General features: G+C 36.2%; 2 protein-coding genes, 1 long non-coding RNA gene and 1 other non-coding gene across 9 annotated transcripts in view; 2 read left to right on the forward strand and 2 right to left on the reverse strand.

Moving 5' to 3' along the window:
* On the forward strand, positions 1–19,586 carry LOC132254404 (uncharacterized LOC116803646). Of its 3 annotated transcripts, XM_059739870.1 has the most exons (14): positions 1–230; positions 374–1,514; positions 1,586–1,737; positions 3,617–3,719; positions 3,816–3,948; positions 4,095–4,158; positions 4,256–4,997; positions 13,929–14,258; positions 16,689–17,258; positions 17,343–17,415; positions 17,492–17,577; positions 18,092–18,211; positions 18,319–18,386; positions 19,249–19,586. In XM_059739870.1, the coding sequence occupies exons 2-14, from the start codon at positions 915–917 to the stop codon at positions 19,283–19,285; spliced, it is 3,078 nt and encodes a 1,025-aa protein (XP_059595853.1). In that variant the 5' UTR covers positions 1–230; positions 374–914; the 3' UTR covers positions 19,286–19,586. The 3 variants fall into 3 exon arrangements, with proteins under 3 accessions (XP_059595853.1, XP_059595854.1, XP_059595855.1); XM_059739871.1 differs by having other exon boundaries at positions 1–1,514; positions 19,274–19,586; XM_059739872.1 differs by having other exon boundaries at positions 1–1,514; positions 19,013–19,340.
* MIR397A (microRNA MIR397a) lies at positions 68–185 on the forward strand. Its single transcript, NR_127846.1, has one exon. It is a non-coding gene; the product is annotated as a microRNA MIR397a (primary transcript).
* On the reverse strand, positions 17,899–18,836 carry LOC109122035 (uncharacterized). Its single transcript, XR_002029428.2, has 3 exons — positions 18,611–18,836; positions 18,453–18,528; positions 17,899–18,205 (listed from the first exon to the last, which is right to left on the reverse strand). It is a non-coding gene; the product is annotated as an uncharacterized LOC109122035 (long non-coding RNA).
* The window catches only part of LOC100244896 (uncharacterized), a 15,104-nt gene continuing 8,168 nt past the window's right edge, over positions 19,522–26,457 (reverse strand). Inside the window, exons 5-7 of one of the 4 annotated variants that reach the window (XR_009466683.1) lie at positions 20,810–20,933; positions 19,903–19,963; positions 19,522–19,811 (exon numbers count right to left, since the gene is read on the reverse strand). Coding sequence is in view for 3 of the 4 variants with exons in the window: in XM_059739873.1 (XP_059595856.1) it covers positions 20,814–20,933 (120 nt within the window). In the remaining variant the exon portion in view is untranslated. Of the gene's footprint in view, positions 20,047–20,529; positions 20,934–26,457 lie in introns of those variants that run through there. The other 3 variants (XM_059739873.1, XM_059739874.1, XM_010648055.3) reach the window with 3 other exon arrangements.

Raw genomic sequence — 26,457 nt, forward strand, 5'->3', positions numbered from 1 at the left:
AACTAGTGATGCACCGATATGGGTGGATCTGAGCAACTGAAGCAAAAACATTGGAGACACCTAGATAGAAGAAAACATCATTGAGTGCAGCGTTGATGAAACTGAAGTATTCCATTTTTCAGCTTCTTTGAAGTCCGGCAAGATGGGTTCTGGTTGATTCCATTGGCGCTGCACTCAATCATGTCTTTTTTTGGCTATTCTGGTACAATCCTGCATCAGCACAATATCAAGTATAAACAGGACAACTTCTCTCTGTTGCTGCATCTGTTTTCTTTCCATAATATGTTTCCTTCATTCCTTCCTTCCTTCCTTTCATTATGAAATCATAATTTTGTTTTCCAAATCATATATCGATCACCATTGTGGCATGCAGGGCAGAGATCCATCTGCAGATCTCTTCCATAACTTTCATCCATCATTGTAAGGATCATCATCCCATCATTAACTGCAGAGTGAAGCTTTAAACCATCACGTTAATTAAGGAAACGGGCCCATGCAGGCTGGCATAATGGACTCACCTTATATATGTATCACATTCATGGACTCACCTTACATATGTATCGCATTAGTTCATTTTCCCAAAAAAAAGGGGAAAAAGGCTGCCTCTCAATCTTCTCAAAGAAAAAGAAAAGAAGGCATATGCATTTGCCACTTGCGACATGCCGAAGTATTCGGCCGAAATTGGACTCGGTTTGCTTTGAAAATTACGAATTGTGCCCCTCCCTTCATTCCATTTCTGCTTTCTCTGTTTCTCTTAATAAATACTTGTACCTCTCTAAACCCTCTACTCTCAAAGAGGGGAAAAAGGGGAAGTCTCTTTGGTTTCTTGTTCTCATTTTGTTTTGTTGGATTTTTTTTTTTTTTTTTACTGGTTGGTTTTCTCGAGAAAATATTATATTTTGGGGGTGAAGTTAATGGAGGAGGAGGAGGCTTTGCCGGACCATTTACGGTGTAAACGGACTGACGGGCGGCAATGGCGGTGCACCCGGCGAGTTATGGAGAATAAGAAGCTATGTGAACTTCATTATCTTCAGGGGCGTCATCGGCAGAACAAGGAGAAGGTGCCAGGCTCGCTCAAGCTGCAAAGAAAGAAACGGAACAAAACTGTGAACCAAGATTGCGAGTCTCGGAATCCTGAAATTAGGGCAAAAAGAGCCGCGAAATTGGCCAAGCCTATGAAGAGAAGAGGGTCTGTTAGGGTCTCGGAGGCGTTGGATAAGGCTCTGAAGAAGATGAAGCTGAAGAAAGGTGATTTGCAGTTGGAATTGATAAGAGTGTTCCTGCAGAGGCAGGTGGAGAGGCGAAAGATGCGTCGTTTGATTCAGAATATTGAGGGGGAGTTGGTGAGGGAATTGCCAAATGGACTAATGGCCATCTCTCAGGCTCCGTTGCAACATCATATCGACAATGCTGGTAGCCAAATCAAACTGGGTGTTGATTTGGGTTCGGATTCTGGTCCGCAAAGGTGCTTCCGGTCCAAGAACATTGAGCCTCTCCCAATTGGCTCATTGCAGGTGTTTTTCATTTTTCAGTTTCAACTTCCCTTATGCATGTCTTATTACTTAGTTGCTTCCTGTTTGTTTAGGTTGTACCATATGGGCGAAATGTGAGAAATTTGAAGATTGTTAGGGGTAAGAAGTGCCATTTGTGTCGAAAACGAAAACGTCATTCTCAGAGTATGATCAAGTGTTCAAGTTGTCTAAAAGAGTACTTTTGCATGGATTGCATCAAACAAAGGTTTGTTTACTTCCTCTTAGTTTTTATTTGATTGGCTGGGCATGTAAACTCTTATGAAGTTAAGGATTTTGTCTGCTAGTGTGTCATAATCTATTTGCAAGTATTTGGTTTTGCTGATCACTATCTTCTTTCTTTTCTTTTAGGCCATGCTAGCTTAATTTGGATCTTTATTATCCTCCTTTGAGAAGGCTGAAGCTGATTGTCTGAGCCAATCTATAGAATAGTGCAAAATTAGGATATATGATAAAAGACTAGTTGATTTATGCGTATGAAAGCAAAAGCAGGTCAATTGAAGCAAATGAAGAAGTTAAATAGGAGCCACCATAATAGCACATAGATGATTTTGATCATCAGCTTGAATATGAGTTTTCCAATTGATCCATGCTTTTGAAGAAACTTTTGCATCGAATGCCAAATCAAGTGGCCTATAGGCACATGTGGAATAAACTTCATTCTAATTAATCATGTTAAAATTTTAAAATTAGGTGATAAAGTAATCAGAGTAAATTATAAAAATAGATGAAACAGAATTAGAATAATATTAAACATGTAACCATGCACAGACAGAGAGATGGTTCCCATGTGCCTTTCTGCTGAAAAAATATGGAATTTTGGGTATCATATTGTACAATCGCATTACGTTTGCATGTGCTTTACCTGCTGGTGAATATTAAACATGATACAAGGTAACAATTCTGCTGCTCATAACTATTACTTTGTTTCGGAATAGTCAATAGTTCAATTTATTCCTAATGAAATGAGTATCGTCATCCAATGCAATATCACATAGTAGCAAACTATGAACTATTATTCTGTCTGGACTCCAGAACTAGTGCTTCCTGAAATCCAATTGTGTAAAATCTTTTTGGAGCAAATAGTAGACTTGCCTGAAGCCTATGACTTGCCTGAAGCCTATGACTTGCCATAACCTTTTTTCTCGATAGTGAATATGAGGTTAAATTAATAATCGCCTGACTAGAAGGTGGGGTTAGAGCAAGTAATAAACTTGCCTAAAATCTAAGACTTACCAGAACTTTTATTTTTCTTGATAGGTAAATTAGAGTTTAAATTAATAAGCTCTTGATTTAAAGGTATAGATGGGGGAACCTAGGTATGCAGGGAATATACATGGAGCACCCTTCGTGATGGGTGAATAAGAGTTTAAATTAATAAGCACTTGAGTAAAAGGTGGGGGTAGGGAAACCTAGGTACCCAGGGAGTATACATGGAGCACCTAATAAAGATAAAAGAAAAAATGAAATGAAAAGGAGATGGAAAAGAGAAGAGATGTTCATGCCATATGGCTCAACATAAATAAAATTAACCGAGGATGAGCTCTTTTTCCCTACAAGTAGGCTACACAAACAAAGATTCCATAAAAAAAAATTTTCAATTGCATTGGCAACTGCTTGTAACTTTGACAATTCTTCTATTCTATTCTAGTCCATTAACACAAGGATCTTTGCACCAGTCATACGCAAATTCTTAATTCACTTAATCCCAAAAAAAGTGCCTTTACTGATCACATGTTTGCCCCTGGCCCTGTCATTATCCATAATTTTTATGGATTTTTTGAAGATTTCTGGAGATAATTAATGGAAAATTTTCTGGAGGTATGGAAATTTGAGCATTTGGCCACTTCTTGATCAACAGAATGGAGTGAAAAATTTGAGTGACATCAATATGGTCCATGCATTGCAGTTCTTGTTTGATTCTTTCTTATCCATAGTGCTTCATGTATCTTTTGCTTTCTTCCTAAAATAATTACCAATTGAGAAGTTATATTTTACATGCATCCTAGCTTCCTAGTTTAAGGATGAGTTTAGCACATAATGATTTATTTGGAAGCATAAAATAACTTTCATTCAAATGATTTCAGGTATTTTGATATACAAGATGTTAGGATGGCATGCCCAGTTTGTCGTGGAACTTGCAGCTGCAAGGCCTGCTTGATTAATCAATCTAAAGACGTTGAATGTAAGGTCTGACATCTGAGTTGCTGGCTGAACTGTGAAATAGGCATGCCCATTTCATCATTGGATGCTGACACTTCAATTTACATACAAACCTACTTTCAGGATTTTTTGAGGGATCAAAGTAGGGTTGAAAAAATTCTACAATTACATTATTTGATCTGTATGCTTCTTCCTGTACTGGAACAAATCAACCAAGACCAGAGAATTGAGCTGGAAATAGAGGCCAAAATCAGAGGTTGTGAATCTCCATGATAATTCTGCTTTTGATATTTTACATAATTATTCTGCTCATTGGTATTCTGCACATGAACTTTGGAGATTTTAGACTCATATTCCTCATCCAAGGTGTTGTTTTCTGATTTTTTTTTTTATGTGCCACAGGAGAATTGCCCTCTGAAGTTCTGATTCAGCAAGTGGAATTTGGCCACAATAAGCAGAGTATCTGGTATGTTCACTAGTGCCATACCATTTTGACATAATTAATGAAATTTTAATTTTTTTTTATGTTCCCTGTATTTTGCATGATTCGACTTCTGGAGCAGCAATAACTGCAAAACTTCCATTGTGGATTTCCATAGAAGCTGCCCACATTGTTCGTATAATCTTTGCTTAACTTGTTGTTCGGAATTTTTCCGAGGGGTCTTTCCTGGTGGTAATAAATCATATATTTCCAAATATTATAATAGATGGAAAGCTTATTTGTGTGATGACCAGGCACTACAAGAGATGAAGCAGCTTACAAGTGTTGGCAGTACACGTCTTGCTTCTTGCACATCCTTCCACCAATGGAAGGCTTGCAATGATGATGGTAGTATATCTTGTCCGCCCACAGAATTTGGTGGTTGTGGTGATGGCCACCTTGATTTGAGATGTGTTTTCCCATCAAGTTGGACCAAACAACTAGAAATTAGTGCAGAAGAAATAGTTTGCAGTTATGAATTCCCAGAAATTTTAGATGTTTCTTCACCCTGCTCTCTCTGTATTGGAATGGATCATGAAATCGGAAAAATCAAGGAGTTGCAGGAAGCAGCTAATAGAGAAGATTCTAATGACAACTTTTTATATTACCCCACTGTACAGGGCCTTCATGATGATAATCTTGAACACTTTCAGAAGCATTGGGGTAGAGGTCATCCTATAATAGTCCGTAATGTCCTTCAGGGTATGTCGGATTTGAGTTGGGATCCAATTGTTATGTTCTGCACTTACCTGGAAAGGAGCAGTGCCAAATCTGAGAATGACAAGAAAGCTGTTAAAGCTACCAGTTGCTTGGATTGGTGTGAGGTCAGTACTATCCATTAAGTCCCATATGTCAAAATGCAGTTTACTTTTTTTGTTAAACTGTCAGCTGATAATGTTGTCATCTTTTTATTTACTCTCTCTCTCTCTCTCTCTATTTATCTATCACAGTCTCTAAATGTGGTTTAGAGATTCCCTCAATTCAATATTGCTAATTTCTCTCTAATGTAGGAGAGTAGAGAGAAACAAATTCTGTATATAGATAGACAATTCTAACTCTAGTAGCAAATGGATTCTAATGATAACATAAGAAATTTTAACTCTGAAAAAACTATAACCCTAGAATAAATAACGACATAAAAAATCTATCTATCCATCCATCCATCTATCTATCTATCACATTCCGTTAATTCAATATTGTTGATCTCTCTCTCTCTCAAGCAGGATAGTGGAGAGAGACAAATATTGCTGATCTATATATACATAGACAATTCTAACTCCAATAGGAAACTAATTTTAATAATATAAGAAATTTTAACTCTAAAAAAACTTTATCACTAAATAATATTAACCGTAAAATAACTATAACATGAAACATTATCACTTACTGCTAACAATAATATTTTATGTTAGTAGTAAAGATAGCTCTTATATTTTAGAGCACTATCTATAGCATATATATATATATACCCATCAAAAAAAAAAAACTATCTTTATTGCTAACATAAAATATTATTATCTCCATCATTTCCCTCAGTTGAAAAGAATGTTATGCTATAGATAGTGCTCTAAAATATTAGGATAAATTGACAAAATTCCTCATTAGTAATCCAAGTATTGTGAAGACGATCTTTCCTTTAAAGAATGAAGCACAACCCTGGGATGAGGAAGTCACAAATTGATCCACCAATACATTCACAATAATAGCCGAAGCCGATAAAGCAAAAGGAGCACAATGCATAGGATTGGAGGATTGCTTTGCAAAAATAGAAAAAGGCCAAACTAGAGACTCAAATGCACATTGATAAGTAAATGAACGTGCCACATGAAAATTGGATTTATAGTCATATGTGATGGTAAATCAAGCAAATTGCATTAGACCCCAAGCCTTCTAAGGATAGGGAATGGGCCACTCACATTTAGCCTTTTCATTTAGCACCCCACTTACCTTATCTATAATTGGGGACAGGGCCTCTCGGCATATCTTTGTATATAGGTAGGATTGCTTAGGTTGTGGACTTCATAATGGATTCATCTCTTTTATTCATCATACTTGTGCTTATTTTCTTATTCTTTCATCCTTATACCATTTCTGATATCTATCACATCTATCTGAGTCATTAGTTGAGATCTTATCATTATAATGCCGTATTTTATACGGATCGGGTTGATATCTTCATTTATATATTGGGAGTTGTCACCACACTACCTTAGGAACCCTTTATATATTATTATTCCATTGGTCCAGTGATATGTTGGATGTTGCAATTCATGCATTATTCAGATCGTTGATCGTAGGAGAAAAGGTTTCAGTATAGTCAAGGCAGTGGGTATATGAGTGGATCCCTTAGCAAGGAAACAAGCATTCAATGTAATCATACCATCAAGGTTGTGCTTTATGGTAAAGACCTAGAGACAACCAACAATTGGAGCACCAACAGAACAAGATGTAAAGCATGCATTTCCTCTTCCATTGTTCTCTACTAGCCAAGATGAGAAAGAGCACCATCATAAGACTTAGGAAGAATAATAGAGAAGGAGATAGAAATCACTGTGAAAGAGGGGAACTAGTAGTCGTAAGAGACACAATTGGAAATAAGATGTTTAGTGCAAGTGCTTGAAGGTTTATGAATAATAATGAGAAGTTGAAAAGCAAGATTTGCAAAAGAGGAAACAATAACAACCAATAGGGGAGCTTTCCATGAATAATTGGAGAATACTTTTTATCGAGCAAAAAAGCAACATTTTCTCAAAAAAAAACTTTGGCATATTCATTTTAAGTACTAAAGCACAAGCAATAGGAAGAATAAGACCATTCTTTCTTTCAGTAGTTCCATTGTGTTGGGGTGTATCAACATGTGACATTTAGTAAAAAATACCCCTTGACTCAAGGAAGTATTGAAAACATTTTCTCTACTAAGTAATGATGAGATATTATAAATATGCGCCAAAGAAAGAGTGCATCAAGTTATACAGGAAATATACAAAGAGTGCTGAAGAATTTTTAATAACTCATTAATATTTTCATAGAAAGAGTTAAAACCATTAAATGAGGGAAATCATTTGTAACTAAATGATATAGCGACAAGACCAAATAAACCTACTATTCTAGTTGGACCCTATATATGATAGTGGACTAATGGAAAAGAATGTGAATAGGACTCATTCAAATGAAGTTTAAAATTAGTCATATGATGTTTAATGGGCTTAAAAGTTTAATAATAAAGTGAATACAAAGGTAAAGTAAGAATTAGTAGATGGAGACTGGCAAAGAAACAGTGACCACGATGACAGTGACACTAGTATGTGGTGATTGTAGTATGGACAGTTGAGGACTGGTGCAATGACCAGAAGTAGAAGAGTCCATTCTTTTCAAATTCCCTTACTAATTGTTTTCTTTTTCTTGGAAACACACAATGTGAAGTATAAAATATGACTGCATAGTTCAAATGGGACAAGGTGGCACATGATAATAAATTGAAAGGGAAATTAGGGATGTATAAAACATATGGAAGTGTAAAATCAATTACTCTTAACTGCTTCAATCCCATGAATAGGCAATTGAGAACCATTAACAATAATAACAAAGGATGAAGATATAGGATGATAAAGATTGGAAAGAAGTGAAGAATTGCTAGCGATGTGATCCAATGCACGGAATTGATTGTGGTTGAGAAATTATGCAAAGATTCAGCTGAGAGGTGAGAAGTCTAGATTAGGGGTGCAAGTGTATAAAAAGGGGCAAAGATTCAGCTCTTGGAGGAAAAAAAAGTTCTTTTCTTGGGTCCAAATTTGAGGAGAATTATGCAAGCTAGAGTGCTCCATTAATTATGGGTCCTCTTCAGGTTCAGGAAAAAGGAGTGGATAAATTGTTGGGGAGTCTCCAAGGTGTGTTGATGTTAATTAGAATCCTCGCTTGGAATGTCAGGGGAATAAATGATGAGGATAAGAGGAAGGTAGTGAAACCCTGTTTAAGATTGCAAAAAGGCAGACCTAATTTGTTTTTAGGAGACAAAAATCCAGTTCATGTCAGATCTGGTAGTGAGTAGTCTAGGAACAAGAAAATTTTTGAAATGGGGAAGTGTGGACTCCAGAGGGCAGGCAGGGGGTATTTTAGTCTTTTGGATAGCAGAGTGTTGGAGCTTTTGGAGATGGAAACAGGGGAGTACTCTATCTTGTGTCGGTTCAAATATTGCAATGATAATTTCATTTGGGTGTTTTTCGGAGTATATGGGCCAGTCAGTAATGCTGAGAGAGAAGCTTTGTGGTCAGAACTTGGGGATATGTGGGGATTGTGGAATGATCACTGATGCATTGGTGGAGACTTTAATATGGTCAGATTGCCTATGGAAAGGAGAAACTGTTTGAGAATGTCTATGGCAATGAGGCTTTTTTCAGAGGTAATTGATGAGCTGCAGTTGAGGGATTTGCCTCTCACAGGGGGCTCTTTCACTGGGTGTGGTGGTTTAAATAATAGGTCTTCTTGTAGGCTTCATTGTTTCTTAGTTTTAGAAGACTAGGAGAGTCATTTCAGCAGTCTCTTTATTGGATGGAGAAGGGATAAGAGGCAGAAAAACTCCTCTTTGCTTTGAAAATATGTGACTGAAAATTGAGGGGTTCAAAGACTTGGTTAGGAAGTGGTGGACAGGCTACAATTTTAGTGGATCCTGTAGTCATATCCTTGCTAGTAAGTTAAAGGCACTAAAGTAGGATCTTAAAGTTTGGAATTGAGTGGTGATAGGGAATGTCTCCACAAATAAAAGCATCGCACTTGGTCAGATTGGTTTTGGGATGCCAAATAAAGAGATTGTGGTCTTTCTTCTAAGGAATCCGAGGCTAGAAGAAATGCAGTGGAGGATTTCAGCAAGTGGGCAAGCATGGAAGGGACCTCTTGGAGGCAAAAGTCAAGAGAATTGTGGTTGAAAGAAGGTGATAAAAACTCAAAGTTGTTTCACAAGAAGGAATTTCTTATCTTCTATTATAGTGGATGGTAGAAAGTTGACCAAAGAGGCTGAGATAAAAGAGAGGGTGGTTAACGCATTTCAGAATATTTTGTCAGAGTCAAGGAATTGGAGACCAAGCATTTTTGGGTTGTCTTTTTCCTCTTTAGACAGTGATGAGGCAGGGCCCCTTGAGGATGTTTTTTCTAAGGAAGAGATCCACACGGCTCTCTCTAGTTTGAAAGGGGATAAAACCCCTAGACCAGATGAGTTCATTTTGGCTTTTTGACAGTTTTGTTAAGACATAGTCAAGTATGAAGTAATGAGCTTTTTTGTAGAGTTTCATGAATTGGGCCACTTCGAGAGGAGTTTGAACTCCACCTATATCATACTCATACCTAAGAAAGGGGGAATAGATGATTTGAAGGATTTTCGCCCTATTAGTTTGGTGGTGAGTCTTTGCAAGCTCCTAGCTAAAGTTTTGGCAAACAAATTGAAAAGAGTGGTGGGAAAAGTGATATCGAATTCCCAATATACCTTTGTTTAAGGTAGGCAAATATTAGATACAATTCTTATTGCAAATAAGGTCATTGACTCAAGACTGAAAAACTTAAAGGGTGGATTATTTGCAAGAGGGACATGGAAAAGGCTTATGACTATGTGAATTGGGGTTTCTTGTTAGCAATCATGGAAAAAAGGAAGTTTGGTGCTAAGTGGGTTAGTTGAATGAGGTGGTGCATTTCTTTAGCTTGTTTTTCGATTTTGTTTAATAGTTCCCTGATAGGCTTTTTCCAAAGCTCTAAGGGCCTAAGACAAGGAGATCCTCTTTCTCTTTTCCTCTTTATTCTGGCAATGGAGGCATTTTCTTGTATTTTAAAGAGGGATTCACAAGGAGGTTTTCTAGAGGGCTTCTTGGCTAGTAGGAAAGGAGGTGAGGGCATGGCAGTGTCTTATCCTTTATTTGCTAATGATACGTAGTTTTTTGTGACTCAAGCAAGGAGCATTTAGAGGTCTTGAGTAGGGTTTTCATGTGGTTTGAGGCAGTTTTCAAGTAAAAGATTAATCTAGATAAAAATGAGTTGATTCTAGTAGGGGAGGTTCCTAATTTTGAGGATTTGGCTAGCATGTTAGAGTGTAAATTGGGCCCTCTCCCTTCTTGTTATTTGGGCCTCCCTTTAAGAGCCTCTTTTAAATCTCCTCATGTATGGAATGCAATGAAAGAGAGATTTCAAATACAGCTCGCTTTTTGGAAGAGGCAGTACTTATCAAAAAGAGGGAGGTTGACTTTGATAAAGAGTACTCTTTCTTGCCTCTCATTCTACTACATGTCTTTGTTTGTCATTCCTCTCAAGGTGAGCTTAAGGTTGGAAACGATTCAAAAGGACTTTCTTTGGAGGGGAGGAGAGCTCCAAAGTAGGCCTCATTTGGTGAATTGGTATATCATTTGGTGAATTGGTATCAGAAATCTTTCTTCGTTGAATAAGGCCTTTCTTGGAAAATTGTGTTGGAGATTTGCTTCTGAGAATGAGCCTTTCTGGAAATAGGTGATTGTAGGGAAATATGGAGAGGAAGAGGGAGGATGGTGTACTGGTCCTTCAAAGGAAGGTTATGGAGTGGGTCTTTGGAAGGCCATCAAGAATGGGTGGATGGAATTTAGCAAAAGGGTGGCTTTTAGATTATGGAATGGTAGAAGAGTGTGTTTCTGGAAGGATAGGTGGTGTGGAGATGATTCCTTGGAAGAGGCTTTTCCAAGCTTGTACTCATTAGCCTCTTCTAAAGATGCTTAGGTAGCACAGTTGTGGGAGCAGTTAAGGGAAATGGGTCATTGGAACCCTATATTCGCTAGACATAACAATGATTGGGAAATGAGGGAGGTGGAAGCTCTTTTCAAAAGGTTACACAAACATGTTCTTAGAAGGGACAATGTCCTTGTCATGACTTGGCGGGCTTCAAAGAAAGGCTTCTCTATAGTTAAATCCTTTAACTCCTCCCTAGCTCTTTGCAGCACTAAAGTGTTCCCTTCATGCAAAGTTCTTGGTTACTGAAGAGAGTTGGCTTTTTTGCTTGGGAAGCTATTTGGAGGAGAATTCTAACTCTAGATCAACTAAAATAGAGAGGTTGGCTTTTACCAAGCAAGTGTGCTTTGTGTAAAGGGGAAGAGGAATCAACAAATCATTTACTTCTTCACTATCCCAAGGCAGCCATGATTTGGCAGCTTATTTTTGCTCTTTTTGGTGTTCAATGGGTTATGCCCTCTTCAATCAAGGAAACCATACTTGGCTGGCACAACTCTTTTGTTGCAAAAATAAGGAAAAATGTGTGGAATGCAGCCCCTTTGTGTTTATTTTGGACCTTATGGACGGAGAGAAACAGAAGAGCCTTTGAAGATACCGAATTAGCAGACCAAGCTATTTTACAGTCCTTTTTGTACATTTTTTTGGATTGGGTCAAGGTGCACGTAAGTTTTAGCTTGTGGTCTTTCTTTGATTTTATTGATTGATTGAGATGTAAGTAAGGTGAAGATCTTTGTGTTTTCCCTTTTCTTTTTTGGCCTTAATGCCTTGTACTCATCATGTATATTTTCGTGTGTTCTTTTTTAGGCACTATTAAAAAAAAATAAAAAGTAGTGGCTGAGGAATGAAGACAAGTATTATCTAAATTTCCCAAAGTGACAATGAAGGTAGAAGAATAGAATGTTTGACAAGAGATTCATATTCTGATATAGGAAGTGCAACTTGCTCCTCAATGGTAGTAACTGTTGATTCAGCCCATACAGAAGTACCATGTAGTTCCCAATAGAAATCGATAGTATGGTTATTTTATCCACAATGAGTTCCTCATTTGTGCCATGACCTCCTCGGCCAACCTTGGTGGTATGATCTCCATGTCCACCAAGACCACCACATGGAGGAGTTGAGCTATTGGTAGAAGCAGCAAGAACTGATGTATAAGATTTTCAAGTGCAGGAGGATTTCAGATGGCTTGCTGGCACAAGCAAAGGCTTCTCCAGCAATGAGTACCACTGGGAAGTATTTAATTTTTGAAGTTCAAGCATTGGTGAAAGGCTAGAGTGTGAAATTGACCATAAGAAATTCTTCTCAATGATGCTTTTGAATCTCTAAATCTGAATCTAAGGATAGACAGACATTCAATTTTTCCCACATGCCCTTTAATTTTGGGTATTATTGTTGAACTGATCTATCGTCTCTTGGCAAGAGAAGACTCTGATAGAATTCATATTTTTGGCAGAGAAATACATCTCAGACAAAGTATTTCAAATATCCTTGGTGGAATTGATTCAAGAGACATTGTTAGATACCTTTGGTTCCATGCTATTCCAAAACCAGGTCATGACTTGCACAACTGTCTTTTCCCAAGTGTCAATTAACTTTGCATCTGTAGGTTTGGGTGACCAGATATAAAAATAAAAACTTCCACTGACCAAGACTATGGAAGACAGTTTGGCCCATTTACTTTGATATTAGTCATGGAGTCATAGAAGAGTGAGTCATGTTTGACAAGTTGTCACCCATGATGTACTAGAAAGAAATTGAGTTTTGTGAGAGAACAAAAGGGAGTTAGACATCCAAGAGAAAAAAAAAATGTGCGGAAGTGTTTTTAGTCATGACAGCAAGATGAGGAAAGTTCAATATGTAAATGGAGTACCAGGTATTAAGGAGGGACGTCGGTTTAAATGTGAGGCCTGGGGCCTAAGGAGATGCTGGCAGAATTAGAGATTGAAGGGTGGCGGCTCTAGGGCAATTATGCTCTGATACCATATTGTAGGGGAAGAGAATCCATCATAGCTGTATACTCTGAAAGAGACTAAAGGGTATATGCAAGTCTATAACAATATGAACAAAAAATAATAATAAAAATAAATAAATAAATAAAAAGAAAAGAAATAAATGTCTATGCTACAGCTGTTCAGAGGAAAATCTCTTCTACAATCTATCCTATAAACTATATTCTCCTACAATATCAACAATATTCATTTCTTTTCAATCATGATGCTTCATCAATCATTGGTTCTTCTATATTATTTCCAGTTACCTTTTATTAATGATGTATCCATGTCATTTTGACCACAAGCAGCACTTTTGATGTTCTTCCTATGTTTGGTCACAGTAAAAGCAAACAAGAAGCCTTTTGTGTTTCTATGTGCAGACAGCATCCACATGTTATTTAATTTTTCCTGGGTGATGAATAATGAAAGATTGAAATTTCCCTGATTTATTTTGATTAAGTTCCAACTGAGAGAATATGGAAGTATATAGTTTTAAGAAGCTTTGAGCAAATATGTATTTATAAAGACAGGGTACTTTCTGATATTAGATTACAGATGGCTTGTTGCATTCGTTTCCACAGTTTATTCTTTTTTTTTTTTTCCCCTCCTTTCTGGCTTTTGTTCAATGCTTAGAATATGCTTAGAAGTTTTAACTGATCCTGTGTGTAATGTATTCAAACGACTATGTGAAGAATTCCCAGGAAAGAAGGAGATACTGGAGAAAACAAACTAATATTCCCTTCATAAAAAATAAAAAAACTAATATTCTCTTAATACTCCAAGTCAGTTCAGATTCACTCTGAAGCCCTCTTTCAATGAGAGATTACACATACAACTAGTACTAGTAGTTAACCGTCAATGGGCATCTACTTTGACTCTTGAATGTCATTATGTGGTTTTGTATTTTGCACTATCTTGTAATTTGGTATATTTATTTTGCGACATGAGGACTATCCTAGCTTATTTCATCCTTTTTTTTTTTTGAGAAGTGTTGTTCTTGTACTAACTAGCTTTTATTTTATATTGCAGGTAGAAATTGATATTAAGCAGTTCTTTTTGGGGTCTCTGGAGGGGCGGAAGCATACAAATGCATGGCAAGAGAAGCTGAAATTGATGGGTTGGCTTTCTTCCCATTTATTTCAAGAACAGTTTCCCGCTCATTATGATGAAATCATCCATTCTCTACCCCTTCAAGAATACATGAATCCCAAGTCTGGGCTTCTAAACCTTGCTGTGAAGTTGCCACATGAATATCCAAAGCCTGACCTAGGTCCATGTATCTACATCTCGTATGGCAGTTGCGAGGAACTACTACTAGCTGATTCTGTGACAAGACTGTCTTATGAGTCCTATGATGTGGTAGGTCTGGTTCTCTGTTCCATGTTGCAGTTCTCTAGTTCTCTTTAGATTTTTTCTTAGTTTTGGATTCATGAACTTTGTCTTCACATTATTTGCATTTTAAAACTCCTTTCTTCATGATGTTTGCAAAATTGCAAAATCTGGCTACAATTTAGGATGATATGCATGTGGTGGCACGTAGGAATACTGATTGAAGTATTTCAGTTAAAAGTATTCTTTTTGAGAATAAGAACCTGAAATGCTATGCTTCCATGTCATACCTTGGACCAACATCCTATTCCCCTTTGTGTGCTCCTTGCAATTTTATGCACATGAGGCATGACACAACTGCAATGTTAGGTTACCATGCTGTGCCATGCTTTTATTTTGATCCATGCAACATGATTTGTTCAATTGGTTCAAGTACCACCAAGCAAGTAGTGTCAATCTTCTAGAAGGGTGAAGTCATTGACTCATTTATTCAACTTATAAAGTCTTAGCCCAACTACTTCGGTTATACAAGGTCATGTCATTTTCATGCTAAAATAATATGCATAACTATTGTTAGTTGATATGGAATGCAACTTGGACCACTCTATTTCAACATGCAATCAGCATCAGCTGAACGCGGTTGAAAATAAGAGCACAGTTTGGGGTGGTTGAATTAGATGTCTGAAAAATTGATATCCAAGGGAGTCAGAGAGAAGTCATTTCTTTCTCTTTTCAATATCTTAACAGAGGATATAGGAAATATTTCCATTGTTAGGCCACAAAATCTAATGGTGAATATTATGTGTTTCTTTTGGTTAATCTGTATCATTTATATTGCTAATTTGCACTACTTTTTTAATAACATTTGAACACCAGTTATTTGTATTTGATCAATGGATCAATCAAATTCAGATAAGAATTATTTAGTAGATGATATGGATCCCATATAATTGAGACTGTCAGATCAGATTTGAATCAAATTCTGATCCATTGACGGACCTAATGCCTCACATTTCATATTTCGTAGGTTGCGTTTATAGGGGAGTAAGGAATGGGAAGAGAAAATTCAATGCATTTTTTTTCATTCATTACTGCATTTGGATTACTTAATAGAAAAGAGAATAGGAAGCAAAAATCATTATCAAGGAAACCAGTTGTAGAGATTTTGATTCCTCTTTTCCACATTTCTATATTCCCATATATCAAACACACCCATAAATCTTTACTCATCATTAGTCTTTTTGTATGTATCAGTCTGGATTGTTCATGAAGCATGTACTAACATTTCCAAAAACTTTGTTGAAATTTGTGCTTTTTAAAATTTATATTGGATATTTTGGAACCTTGAGTCCTTGTGCTTTATAGCTGTACTCCTAAATGTTAGGTTGAGAGAATCCAATTCCCTTTTGGATTTTATGACCAACTATTTGCATGAATCCTATTGGCAAAGAACTAATATCTGTGCAGTAGAAAGTTGTCTCTTTATTTTTATTTGATGATGTCATTATGAACTTTCATGACTTTGTTTGAAGGATGTATAATTCACAAGTATGAATAGATTTTGGGTGATGACATATAAAAGCTCCTGATTTTTATTATACTAGATGATTTAAGACATATCAGCGATAAGTTCCTGATGGATTCCACCTGGAGAGCAGGGCAGGTCACCAGTTCACTGGTTATTCAGATAGTTAGTTGACCACGCAGATAAATATAAATTTTTTGGATAAACATGCAAGTCTGTTTATGAGAACATATAATTTTTAAATGTCAAATGTTGTAATAGGAACTAACAAGAAAAAGTTGCTAGACACCACTGTGAAGTTATTTATTAGCTGTGCCCAAGTTCCAATGTGTGTGGGACTGCTATATTTTATGGTATGTACATCAGAAGCCTATGCCAATTTGAGAATTTCACACCAAAGATGTCTGATCCAGACTGGCTCTAATGAGAAGACTCGTTACTGCAGCAGCTGCTTGACTTGTGATGTAAATTACATTCCACCTACTGGAATTTTTCTTCATATTACTTTTCTTGCTATTACTAGATTTCTTTTTTTTTTTTTATTACTCCCACAAGCTGCATAAACTATTGCTTCAAGAGATGGACTACATTTTAAATTTTAGGGAGTACTGCAACCTCATGGCTTTGCAGATCATGATAGATTGTTAGCTACATTTAGTTTCTAAGATGCGCACTAGAGTTAGTAACACTCATAGGTAGGATGCTTGAATTTTGATTGAAAAGCATAAAGGCCCATTACTTGCTAGAGGACAATAGAGTTGTTCCTCATTTACTAAACATCAAGTTCTACCCATAAGATAAAGGGATACTGGAAACAAAAATCTTGGAATCACCTCATATTTGTATCCTTCTTGTTTTTGACAGAACAAGCATCTCAAACTTTAACTTGATGCTTGAAGTTTTATCCTATCTTGCTGCTTGTTTTTTTGCCCCAGGTAAATATTTTGGCATATGCTACAGATGTTCCAATTTCCACAGAAAAGCTTTCTAAAATAAGGAAGTTACTGAAAAAACACAAGGCTCAAGATCATAGCAAGCCTACGAGGATAGCTATTGATTTGAAAGCAGCAAGTCAAGTGAACAGAGCATCATCATTGTTTAGTCAAAACATGGATGAAGCCAGACTACAGGATAGGACAAGAGAAAGACCACTATTATGCAATGGAGTGTCTACAGTACCATGGTTCTCTGCTGCCAGACATGACACATGTGATGTCAGTGTCCAAGAAGGAAATATTGCCAGTGGTGAGGAACTTAATTCGGAATCTGATTCTGAAGCAGCTAAACTTTCTTGTGGAACATCTAAGAACTCTACAAAATCAGGAGGATATCAGAAATTGTGTCAGGAACACATGAAAAGCTCAAATTGTTTGGGAAGGAAATTAGTGGCCAATTCTTGTGGTGCCCAATGGGATGTCTTTCGCAGACAAGATGTTCCAAAGCTTCTAGAATATCTCAGAGAACATTCTAATGAGTTTGGCCACATTTATGGATTGTCAAAGCATGTAAGATAAATCCATAAAAAATACAAATTACTTTCTTTAAGAAAGGTAGAATTTATTGTTACTTGACTTCTATATCCATTTCAGGTTGTTCATCCAATTCTTGACAAGAGTTTCTTCCTGGATGCAAATCACAAAATGCAGCTAAAGGAGAAGTTCAGTGAGTGTATCTGCCAGTATTTCATTCATTAAATTGGTAAACAAACTGAAATTAACCTACCTGTTACCATTTCCAGAAATTGAACCATGGACTTTTGAGCAACACCTTGGAGAAGCTGTCATGATTCCTGCTGGGTGCCCATATCAGATTAGGAACCTTAAGGTAATGAGCGCAGAACTCGTTGGCATTCTCCTTGCATGTGTCTATGTTTTATAAAGATTTTTGATTCCTGTTTATCTTTTTTTTATTATTATTATTAAATTGTGTTCAAGCAACATTTTTCATTCAGGACAAAAACCGGATCAAATTGCTTATGATTAGCTGATCTCTGTGAATCATTCACCATTTTTCTCCACAATTTCCTGAAGTTTCTTAAAATTTCCCTGCAATTCCATACTTGCAATTCATGCTTCTTTCTTTGCATTTTTTTTCACAGATCCTGAAAATTGTTGTCAATTGTTTCAGCCAATGACATTTACATAACATTAACTGCTTTTGATTTGTATAATCTTAGCTGTAAATGATATGGCCACTTTTCTCTAATTTTTTATCCTTCATTTGAGCATTTTATATTGATTTGCACAAAGAGGCTGTTCATCGCAGTTTCTTGAGGTGAATAAAAAAATATATCAATACGCTTATATAATTTCTAGCATTTGGCACTTTTGATATGCAGTCTTGCGTAAATGTGGTTTTGGACTTTATCTCACCTGAAAATGTTTCCGAGTCCATCCGCATGATTGATGAACTCCGCCTACTTCCGCAAGATCATAAAGCCAAAGAAGACAACCTGGAGGTAATACAGTTTTAATGATCTGCGTCTTCTCTTAATAATATGTTTACATTTTTCCATGCAAAACTGATCAGTAATAGCAAAATGACATTTCTTTTGTTGTGAGCCAGGTGAAGAAAATGACCTTGTACTCTATCAATACAGCAATCAAAGAAATCCAAAATCTTACATGTGCAGAGTAAGTGCATTTTTGAAATATATAATTTTTCTTTCAAACCACACCTGTATTAATTGGCAAATTTACCTGAATTTGGGCCCAATATGGCATGATATTGTCAATTGGGTGCTATTGCATGGTATTCACTTAATGTCTGTCGAGGCTGTAAAACACACACACTAGTTAAATTTGAGGAACGGTCTATATGGAATAAAAATACCTCCACCGGGTGAAACACAGTTTACCCGCTTCAGTTTTTTGGATGAAGGGTCTCACATCTTAAAGACTGCTCCACCTCCAGGCTCTGGAAATTTGTGGCAGGCTACTTGAATGATGGGACCAACCCCTTAAAACCTATATCCCGCAGAGGGATGAGAATGGTAGGTGAGTCCCACTAGTTGAGCAACGGCTTCCCCCCCCACAGTTGTCATATGAGATAGAAGCTTTTTTAGATGAGGGATGATTTAACCCACTAGGTACTGGAACTTTGAGATTTGGACAAATAAGCAGCAATCTTGTTATGGGCATTTTAGTAATTTTACTAATTCCTTGATTGTCTTGGGTTTTGTCAAATTGTGATCAGTTTGGTCGTCTTTAACTATAAGAAAGTCTTTTCATTGTATTAATGGGTTCCTAAACTTGCGTAGGATTTGAAAACTGAGCCTAATAGTTGAAGTCCAAGGACTGATACTTTGTTCCTGTAATTGCCCATAAGGACAACTAAGCTGCGGACAAATTTGAAGCATTATACTCTAGTACATTACAGAAGGCCAAAAATTCTGTAATACGCCTATTGTTCTTAGCCAAGAACAAATAATCAAATAAAGCAATATTTTTTGACCAGCTTGTTAGTGTTTTAAGTCAGTTTTTGAAAGTGTAACAGGAATTGCTGTCTTCACATGATGCAGGACCAGAATTGAACTCAAAGACTGATCATTGGGAAGGACTAGAATTAATTTACAGGGCATTTGTTCACATTGGTAGATTGTATTCTTTATCTTCTTGTTCACAAGGAGCATGAACTGCATGCAAAAGTTTTGCTTTGGTTGTCCATTTTTTCTCCCTTCTTTAGCCCCTGTTCAAGTCACCATCTATTACAAAGGTAAAAACCCAATCATTGCAGATATAGCCATTTCTGATTTCTTTCTCCTTTGATGGATGTAAATTTCTGTAATATTAAATAATCAACCCAAGTATAATGTTCATCATGTATATTGTTAAGCCCTTGGGTATCATTCCCCTAAAGTAAAAAAGAGAGTGAAGCCTGGGTAGTTCTCGTGAAATAGTTGACAAATTGGAAATAAAAAACAATGAACAAATGGTAAATGTCTTTTGCGTTGTAGCTTAAAATCCATATAAGTTTATAACTGAGTAGTTGAAAAGGATGCTGAGGTTGATGTCTACTCATGTCGTTAAAGTTCCACAGCCGATGCCCTTATTGCCTTGCTGCAATAGTGTGTTGCTACAGCTTGTTATAAATGATCATTTGTGTAAGTAAATTATACAAAGGCAAAAAGGCCAAACTGATGCAACAAACCCTTGAAAGTTTGACCATGTCAGACTCTGACATCATAAACAGCTGACCAGCGGTGTGGTTCCTGTACCAATGTCAGATATTTAACATTTCAATCGCGACAATGAAGGTCTATTTGCTTGAAAGATATATCCATCCGAACCAAGTCTATACCGAGTAGCAAGAGTGTTAGTGATAGAAAGAGGCTAATATGATAGAAATCAATATCAAATAGTAGATTATTAGTGAGGGCTTAACAATTACAAATTCCTTTGCAAGACAAGGATGAAGCATAGCAGCTATCCCTCAGGGCTGGATAATGCCAAAATTATTGTGCAATGCTAATTTCATCCCATAAGAAAAATGTTGAATGTTTCAAAATGGCTAAGGGGGCATCACGAGAGCCAAACCTCACGATGCCAGCATTCAGTTAGGCCCCCAATCATGTCAGGCATTTGCCGGCTCTAATCAAGATGGTATGAAACATCAGGCAGAACTTAAAAATCCAAGATGCTTATTAATTATCTAACTAGCTAAGCATATATGAAGAAAAGACAACATTAAGAACCTTTTACAAAAAAGCTTTTACAAAATATCCAGAGATTCTTCTCTTTCAATTAAAATACCAACAGTACAGAAAAACAAGGAAAATAAAAAGAATTCAGCACTTTATTACTTTCATTTGTTGTCCCTTCACTGTTTTTTGGCTTGCCGAGTCATGAGGCTCGGGTAAAAAGCAAAATTGTGTGCAAAAATTACAAAATCAATAGAGAGAAAAACCCCTCAAGGAATTTATCACAAGGCACATAGTATGAGCCAGCTGAAAACTAAAGAAACGTGCCTAAGACATTCAAATGTCATTTCTTAGGACTGATGTATATTTTTGCAATTTGACTGTCAAAATTGTTTGGGAAAAACAAGATATAATAACCTTCTTATGGGGCCATGAGCCCATCGATTGTGTATGAAAGAGACTTTGCCCAGTCAGCTCTGAGTAGCAGCGTTTGTAGCGTTTGCATCACATTGTATCCTGGATCAAGCTTCCTCTGCCAACCCTACAAAACAAAAGAAGGCACCAGGAGCACAGAAACTGAATTACATAAGACTGTTCATCATCACAGTAATAAGCATATCATATTATCCACCAAAATATGGGGCAACAAAGGTCAAATTGCTTCATCCATGCCAAACATGCAGTAAGCCAAATCTCAACAAAAGATCATTTAGAACTTTTGGTTATCAGTAATATGTTAAGTTTCAATCATATGCTTAAAGCTCAGTATAAGTCATTACACAAGTTAAGGACCCAAATACAAAACATCTCTATCACTTCAATCCCCAAGCAAAGGTAATGTTCATTAAGTTGACCATTATTTACTAGCAGCGAATGTTTTTGCTTGCTATGTACATATATAACTATAGCACCTTCATTCATCTCATACTCATCTTCTGCATCAATTTTCACATTCTGGAAACACAACCTGTATTTTGAGAGCTAAACAAATTCTTAGTTTCTTCACAACTCTAGAGGGATCATGGTCCACAAATCTCCTTTACTCGTCTACACCTTTAACCAGGAGGAAACAAATAAGGGATTTAGATTGATAATCATAAAATCCTCTACAGTGTACAAATTGGTCATTGGATAAGCTTTTTCTTGGGTAAAAATCAAATATTTTAATAACGTCTAACAAAAAGGATGCACAAAAGTATACAGTGTATACAAAAGCGCGAAAAGGCCACCCAAAGCTAAGGGGTAAATTAAAGCATTACGTAGAGCTCGGCTAATCAATAAAGTCCAATATGGACAAAGAGCTATCTCCCATGGGCAAAGTCCAACTTGGTTATTGGTGTACTTGTTGACCAAGTTAACTGAGTTCTTGGTGTACTTGTTGCTAGGCTTGGTTCTGAATGAAGATGGGTTGGTTGGACAAAGGACCATGTATCCCTTCCAAGTTTTTTATTCTTAGCAACAGTATATCAACCCACTTTTTTTCAAAGTTCAGCCCTGTGGCAGGGGAAATCCCTTTCCTGTTAAATGTTTCGTTTCAGTTATGGGGGTTTTGATCAAATTCAACAGCATGAAGGTATAAGGTGGTTTTCTACTGGATTTTTGGTTTGGTCACATGGATAACATATAATGTTTGCAAATGATACAATATGGTGTTGGAAGTTACTTTCCATATTAGGAGTGTAATTTTTATGTTCCAAGACCATCTCTGGCTAGAAGGCTAATCTAAGATAGCTGTCAACTGATAAAATGTATCATGTATTGTTTTCTATTTTTTTCTATTGTATATCATATCATGTTATATATCATAAGTTTTTTTTATGTAGTGAAAAATAAAGAGAAGAAATTTGCTTGCATGTATATATAAATTGGAAGCCTGAAGCATGGAGTAATATATAACCAATTTCATGAAAGGTAGCAAGATTTAAAGAGGTGAACATTTGTCATATCAAATAAAAACATTGAATATTAATGTTTTGAAAAAGTCCAATTTAACAAAATATTAGTTTGTAGTATAATTTCATCATAAAATCTATTTTTAGTTCCAAATTTTAACTAGGCATATCTACTGGGCTCAAGATCAACCTTGAAAAAAGTGAACTAATCTCTATTGGAAGGGTTCCTATAATGGAGGAGTTGGTGGATATTCTTGGGTGCAAAGTGGGGTCATTACCTTCCAAGTATCTTGGGCTTCCTTTGGGTGCTACCTTTAAATCAACGACAATGTGGGACTTGGTAGAAGAGAGGATATGCAAAGAAAGCTCGCAAGATGGAAGAGACAATACCTGTCCAAGAGGGGGTGCTTAACTCTTATCAAAAGTACCATGTCTAACCTACCCATTTATTCCATGTCTAGTTTTGTTATACCAAGAAGGGTGTATTGTAGATTGGAAAAACTTCAAAGGGACTTTCCTTGGGGAGGGGGATTTTTTTATTTTTTTATTTTTTTATTTATTTTTTTTATAAGTAAGAGATTGTATGAAAGAGCAAAAAAGTACACCAAGAGTATACAATGAGCTAGAAAAGCAAAAACAAAAAATAAAATAAGAGGGAAAACAAAAAACAGCTCCCACCCTCAAGAAGGACCCAACCAATCTACACAATCAAGGACAAAGAATTCCTATGGAAAAAACTCTTTCCTTGGGGAAGGAGGGCTAGGCATTCAGACTCTTTCTATTTTGAAGAAAGCTCTATTAGGCAAATGGAGTTGGAGGATCATGTAAGAAGGGGAGCCCTTGTGGAAGAAAATAATCATTGGTAAATATGGGGCAAAAGAAGGGGGTTGGTGCTCTTTGAAGGTGAGGGAGGGTTATGGCGTAGGATTGTAGAAGGGTATAAGAAAAAGATGGAATGCTTTCAAAAGCAAGATTTCATATGAAGATTTTGGAAAGACATTTGGTGTGGGAACACCCCTTTGAGGACCTCTTTCCCCTCTTTGTTCGCTATAGCCACTTCAAAGGAGGCTTAGGTATGTGATGCTTGGGAGCAGGCTCAATTTGGGAGGTGTTGGAACCCCCGTTTTGTAAGGAATTTCCAAGACTGGGAGTTAGGTTGTGTTGAAGCACTCTTTTTGCGTTTGCATCGTAAATCAATGAGTAGGGAGGTGGATGACAAGGTGGTGTGGATGGCTACTAAGAGAGGCCAGTTTTCAGTTAAATCTTTTCATGATGGGATGATTCAAAGGGGTCCAGATTCTTTCCTGACAAGGCTTATTTGGAATTCTTGGGCTCCAATAAAAGTCAGTTTTTTTTCAACTTAGAAAGGGATTCTAACTGTCGACAACTTGAAAAGGAGAGAGGTTGGACTTTGGTGAAAAGATGTTTTCTATGCAAAGACGAGGAGGAATCTTGTGATCACATCCTTCTTCATTGTTTTAAGGGAAGTTTGTTATGGCAATTGGTCTTCTCCTTATTTGGAGTGGTTTGGGTATTGCATACCTCAATCCAAGCAACGCTACTTAGTTAGCATAGCCGATCCATCGGAAGAGAAGAAAGAAGGCGTGGAATGTTACTCCTCTTTGTTTGTATTGGACTATTTGGAAAGAGAGGAATAGAAGGGCTTTTGATAATGTTGAACTTTCAAATCAAGAGCTAAAATTCCCTTTTCTATGTAACTTTTTAGAATGGACCAAAGGGGATCTAGAGTAAGAGTCCTTCTCTATGATTGATTTTATCGATTGGTTAGGTTGCCAATAAGATGAGGATTTTTGTGTTGTTTATTTTTTCTTTGGTGCGCACATGTATACTTCCTACGTACTTGGTGTAGCCTTTTTTGGCTCTTTAATATATCTATTGCTCTTTTGCCTATCAATATATATATATATATATATATATATGTCGTTATTTGTTATCTCTCCAAAGTTCCAACTTTCCATATTCATCACCATTTATTTCCCATCAAAATAAATAAATAAATAAATATAAATAAACTACTATATTAAGTAAAAAAATTTATTCATCAATCATCATCATTTTCAATGTCAATACTCAAATTATTTGAATAAAAATTCTCTAATAATCATGGTAAAAATAAAGTTGCTTATTTTCCAACATAGCTTTCAACAACATGAATGTAACTTTTCATGTAGGACTATTTTTCCTCTTTCCCTTTTATAATCAATTTATAACTTTTCCATACATTTAAACAATTAATAAAATAATTCTTTTTTGAATTTGATTTTCTTAAAGATTATGAAAATAATTAAAGGTGTATTTATCGTTATATCATGTATTGTATATGTAGTCTAGGATACACTAAAGATGATAACATGGATGGTGAGACATTAATTTCCATTAAAATGTATTGCATCATTATATCGTAAGTTTTTTACTATACTTATGAGGCAAAGACTCTTTTTCAGAGCACTCTTTAACTAGAGTTGCAACTCGAGAGGGTTGAGTCAAAATTATAATCAACCTAAACCCAACCCAAAAATAAATCACATCTATCTGAAGCCCAACCTAATTCGATTTGTAACCTAAGTCAACCTAAACTACTTATCTTAGGTTTAGGTTAAAATTAGGTTAGGCTCGAGTTAGAGAAAAATGTACGGGTTTTTTTATAGGTAAAAGAAAAATGTATGCTCGAGTTAAGCAAGTTCCACAAATTAATCAGATCAAAAATCAAGTTGAGTAGACTAGATTGCAACAAAAAAACAAAAACAAAAAAAGTGCATAACATAGTAGCAAGCCATAAGATTTTAAATAAAAAAGTGTATGGCAATGATGGATGACAATAGTGAAGAAGAAAAGAATGAAATTCCAGATAGGTTATATAGGGTTTATTCCTTTCTTTTTCTAATAAGACATTCTTTTATAGTAAAACAAATAAAAGAATTTTTCTATTGGTTAATTCTAATTCTTAGAAGTTGCCTTTTTGCTTGGGAAGCTATTTAGGAGAAGATCTTAACTGTAAATACTTTAATAAAGAGGGGATGACAAATGGTAAACAAAAATAATCTTTGTAATAACAAAGAGGAATCAACCGACCACATTTTAATTCATTACAACAAGACAAGAGAGCTTTGGACCTTTTTGTTAGCCCTCTTTGGTTTGGTTTGGGTGTTTCCAACCTCAATGATAGATCTCCTCCTACAGTGGAAAGTTAGGGTGCTACAAAAGAAGAAAATGGCAGTTTGGCTCCAATTTGTTTATTTTGGTGTATTTGGAAAGAACACAACCGATTGAAGGACTTTCAAAGATAAACAACTCTCCGACCAAAGTTTAAAGGATATCTTCATTTGGACGCTTTTTGAGTGGTCTAGGGATTCTTTAGAGTTGGAGAACCCCTCTTTGTTGAATTTCCTAGATGCTCTTTATTGCAGTTAGCTTTGCCTTGTTTGTGTATTCCATCTTTGTTTGTTGTTTGTTTTAGGTTGTTTCTAAGTATTCTACTTGTACACGTAAGACACACCCCCTCCTTTTTTATGCTTCTTAATGCATAATCTTGTTGTCTATAAAAAAAAAAAATAGATATGAAGGTAATTTATTTTTGTATAAGATAACCTGTTTTGAGTATTAATTAAAGTCTTAAAATTTATTCAAGTTCAAATATCACTAGTTAAATAATATGGTATAAAATTTAATTATTTATGCTATAATGTGTGTGTGTATTAAAATTATTAAATACTCACTTTGGGTTTGGGTTGCCCAATGTCCCAACCTAAACCCAACTCAAGTTCAATTCAGGTTACCTTCTTTTTATTTGCCAAAGCTTAACCTAAATTGCAAAAGGAGCTGCCTAAGGCTAGGCAAAAGTGGGTTGGATTGGGTTGAACCTACCCAAGTTGCACCTCTATCTCTAACTCCTCTTCATTCACATCTTTAATGGTCTGATGTTCTATTACCCTGCCTAAAGTGGGGTTTTTTCACCAGGAAAGCAACTTGGAGGAGATTTTTAACATTTTTTGGGGCATCCCTTGGCTGTGTTTGGCCTTATGGTACCCTGTACACACTATATATATTTTTTTCTTGTCCTTTTGTTGGACACTATTAATATAATTGATCCTTGCCTATTAAAAAAAAGTAGATTAGCCAATGAGGGAAAGGAATAATTAATTAGGGTTGCTT

This window comes from Vitis vinifera, chromosome 10, assembly GCF_030704535.1.
Source record: "Vitis vinifera cultivar Pinot Noir 40024 chromosome 10, ASM3070453v1".
Lineage (NCBI taxonomy): Eukaryota > Viridiplantae > Streptophyta > Magnoliopsida > Vitales > Vitaceae > Vitis > Vitis vinifera.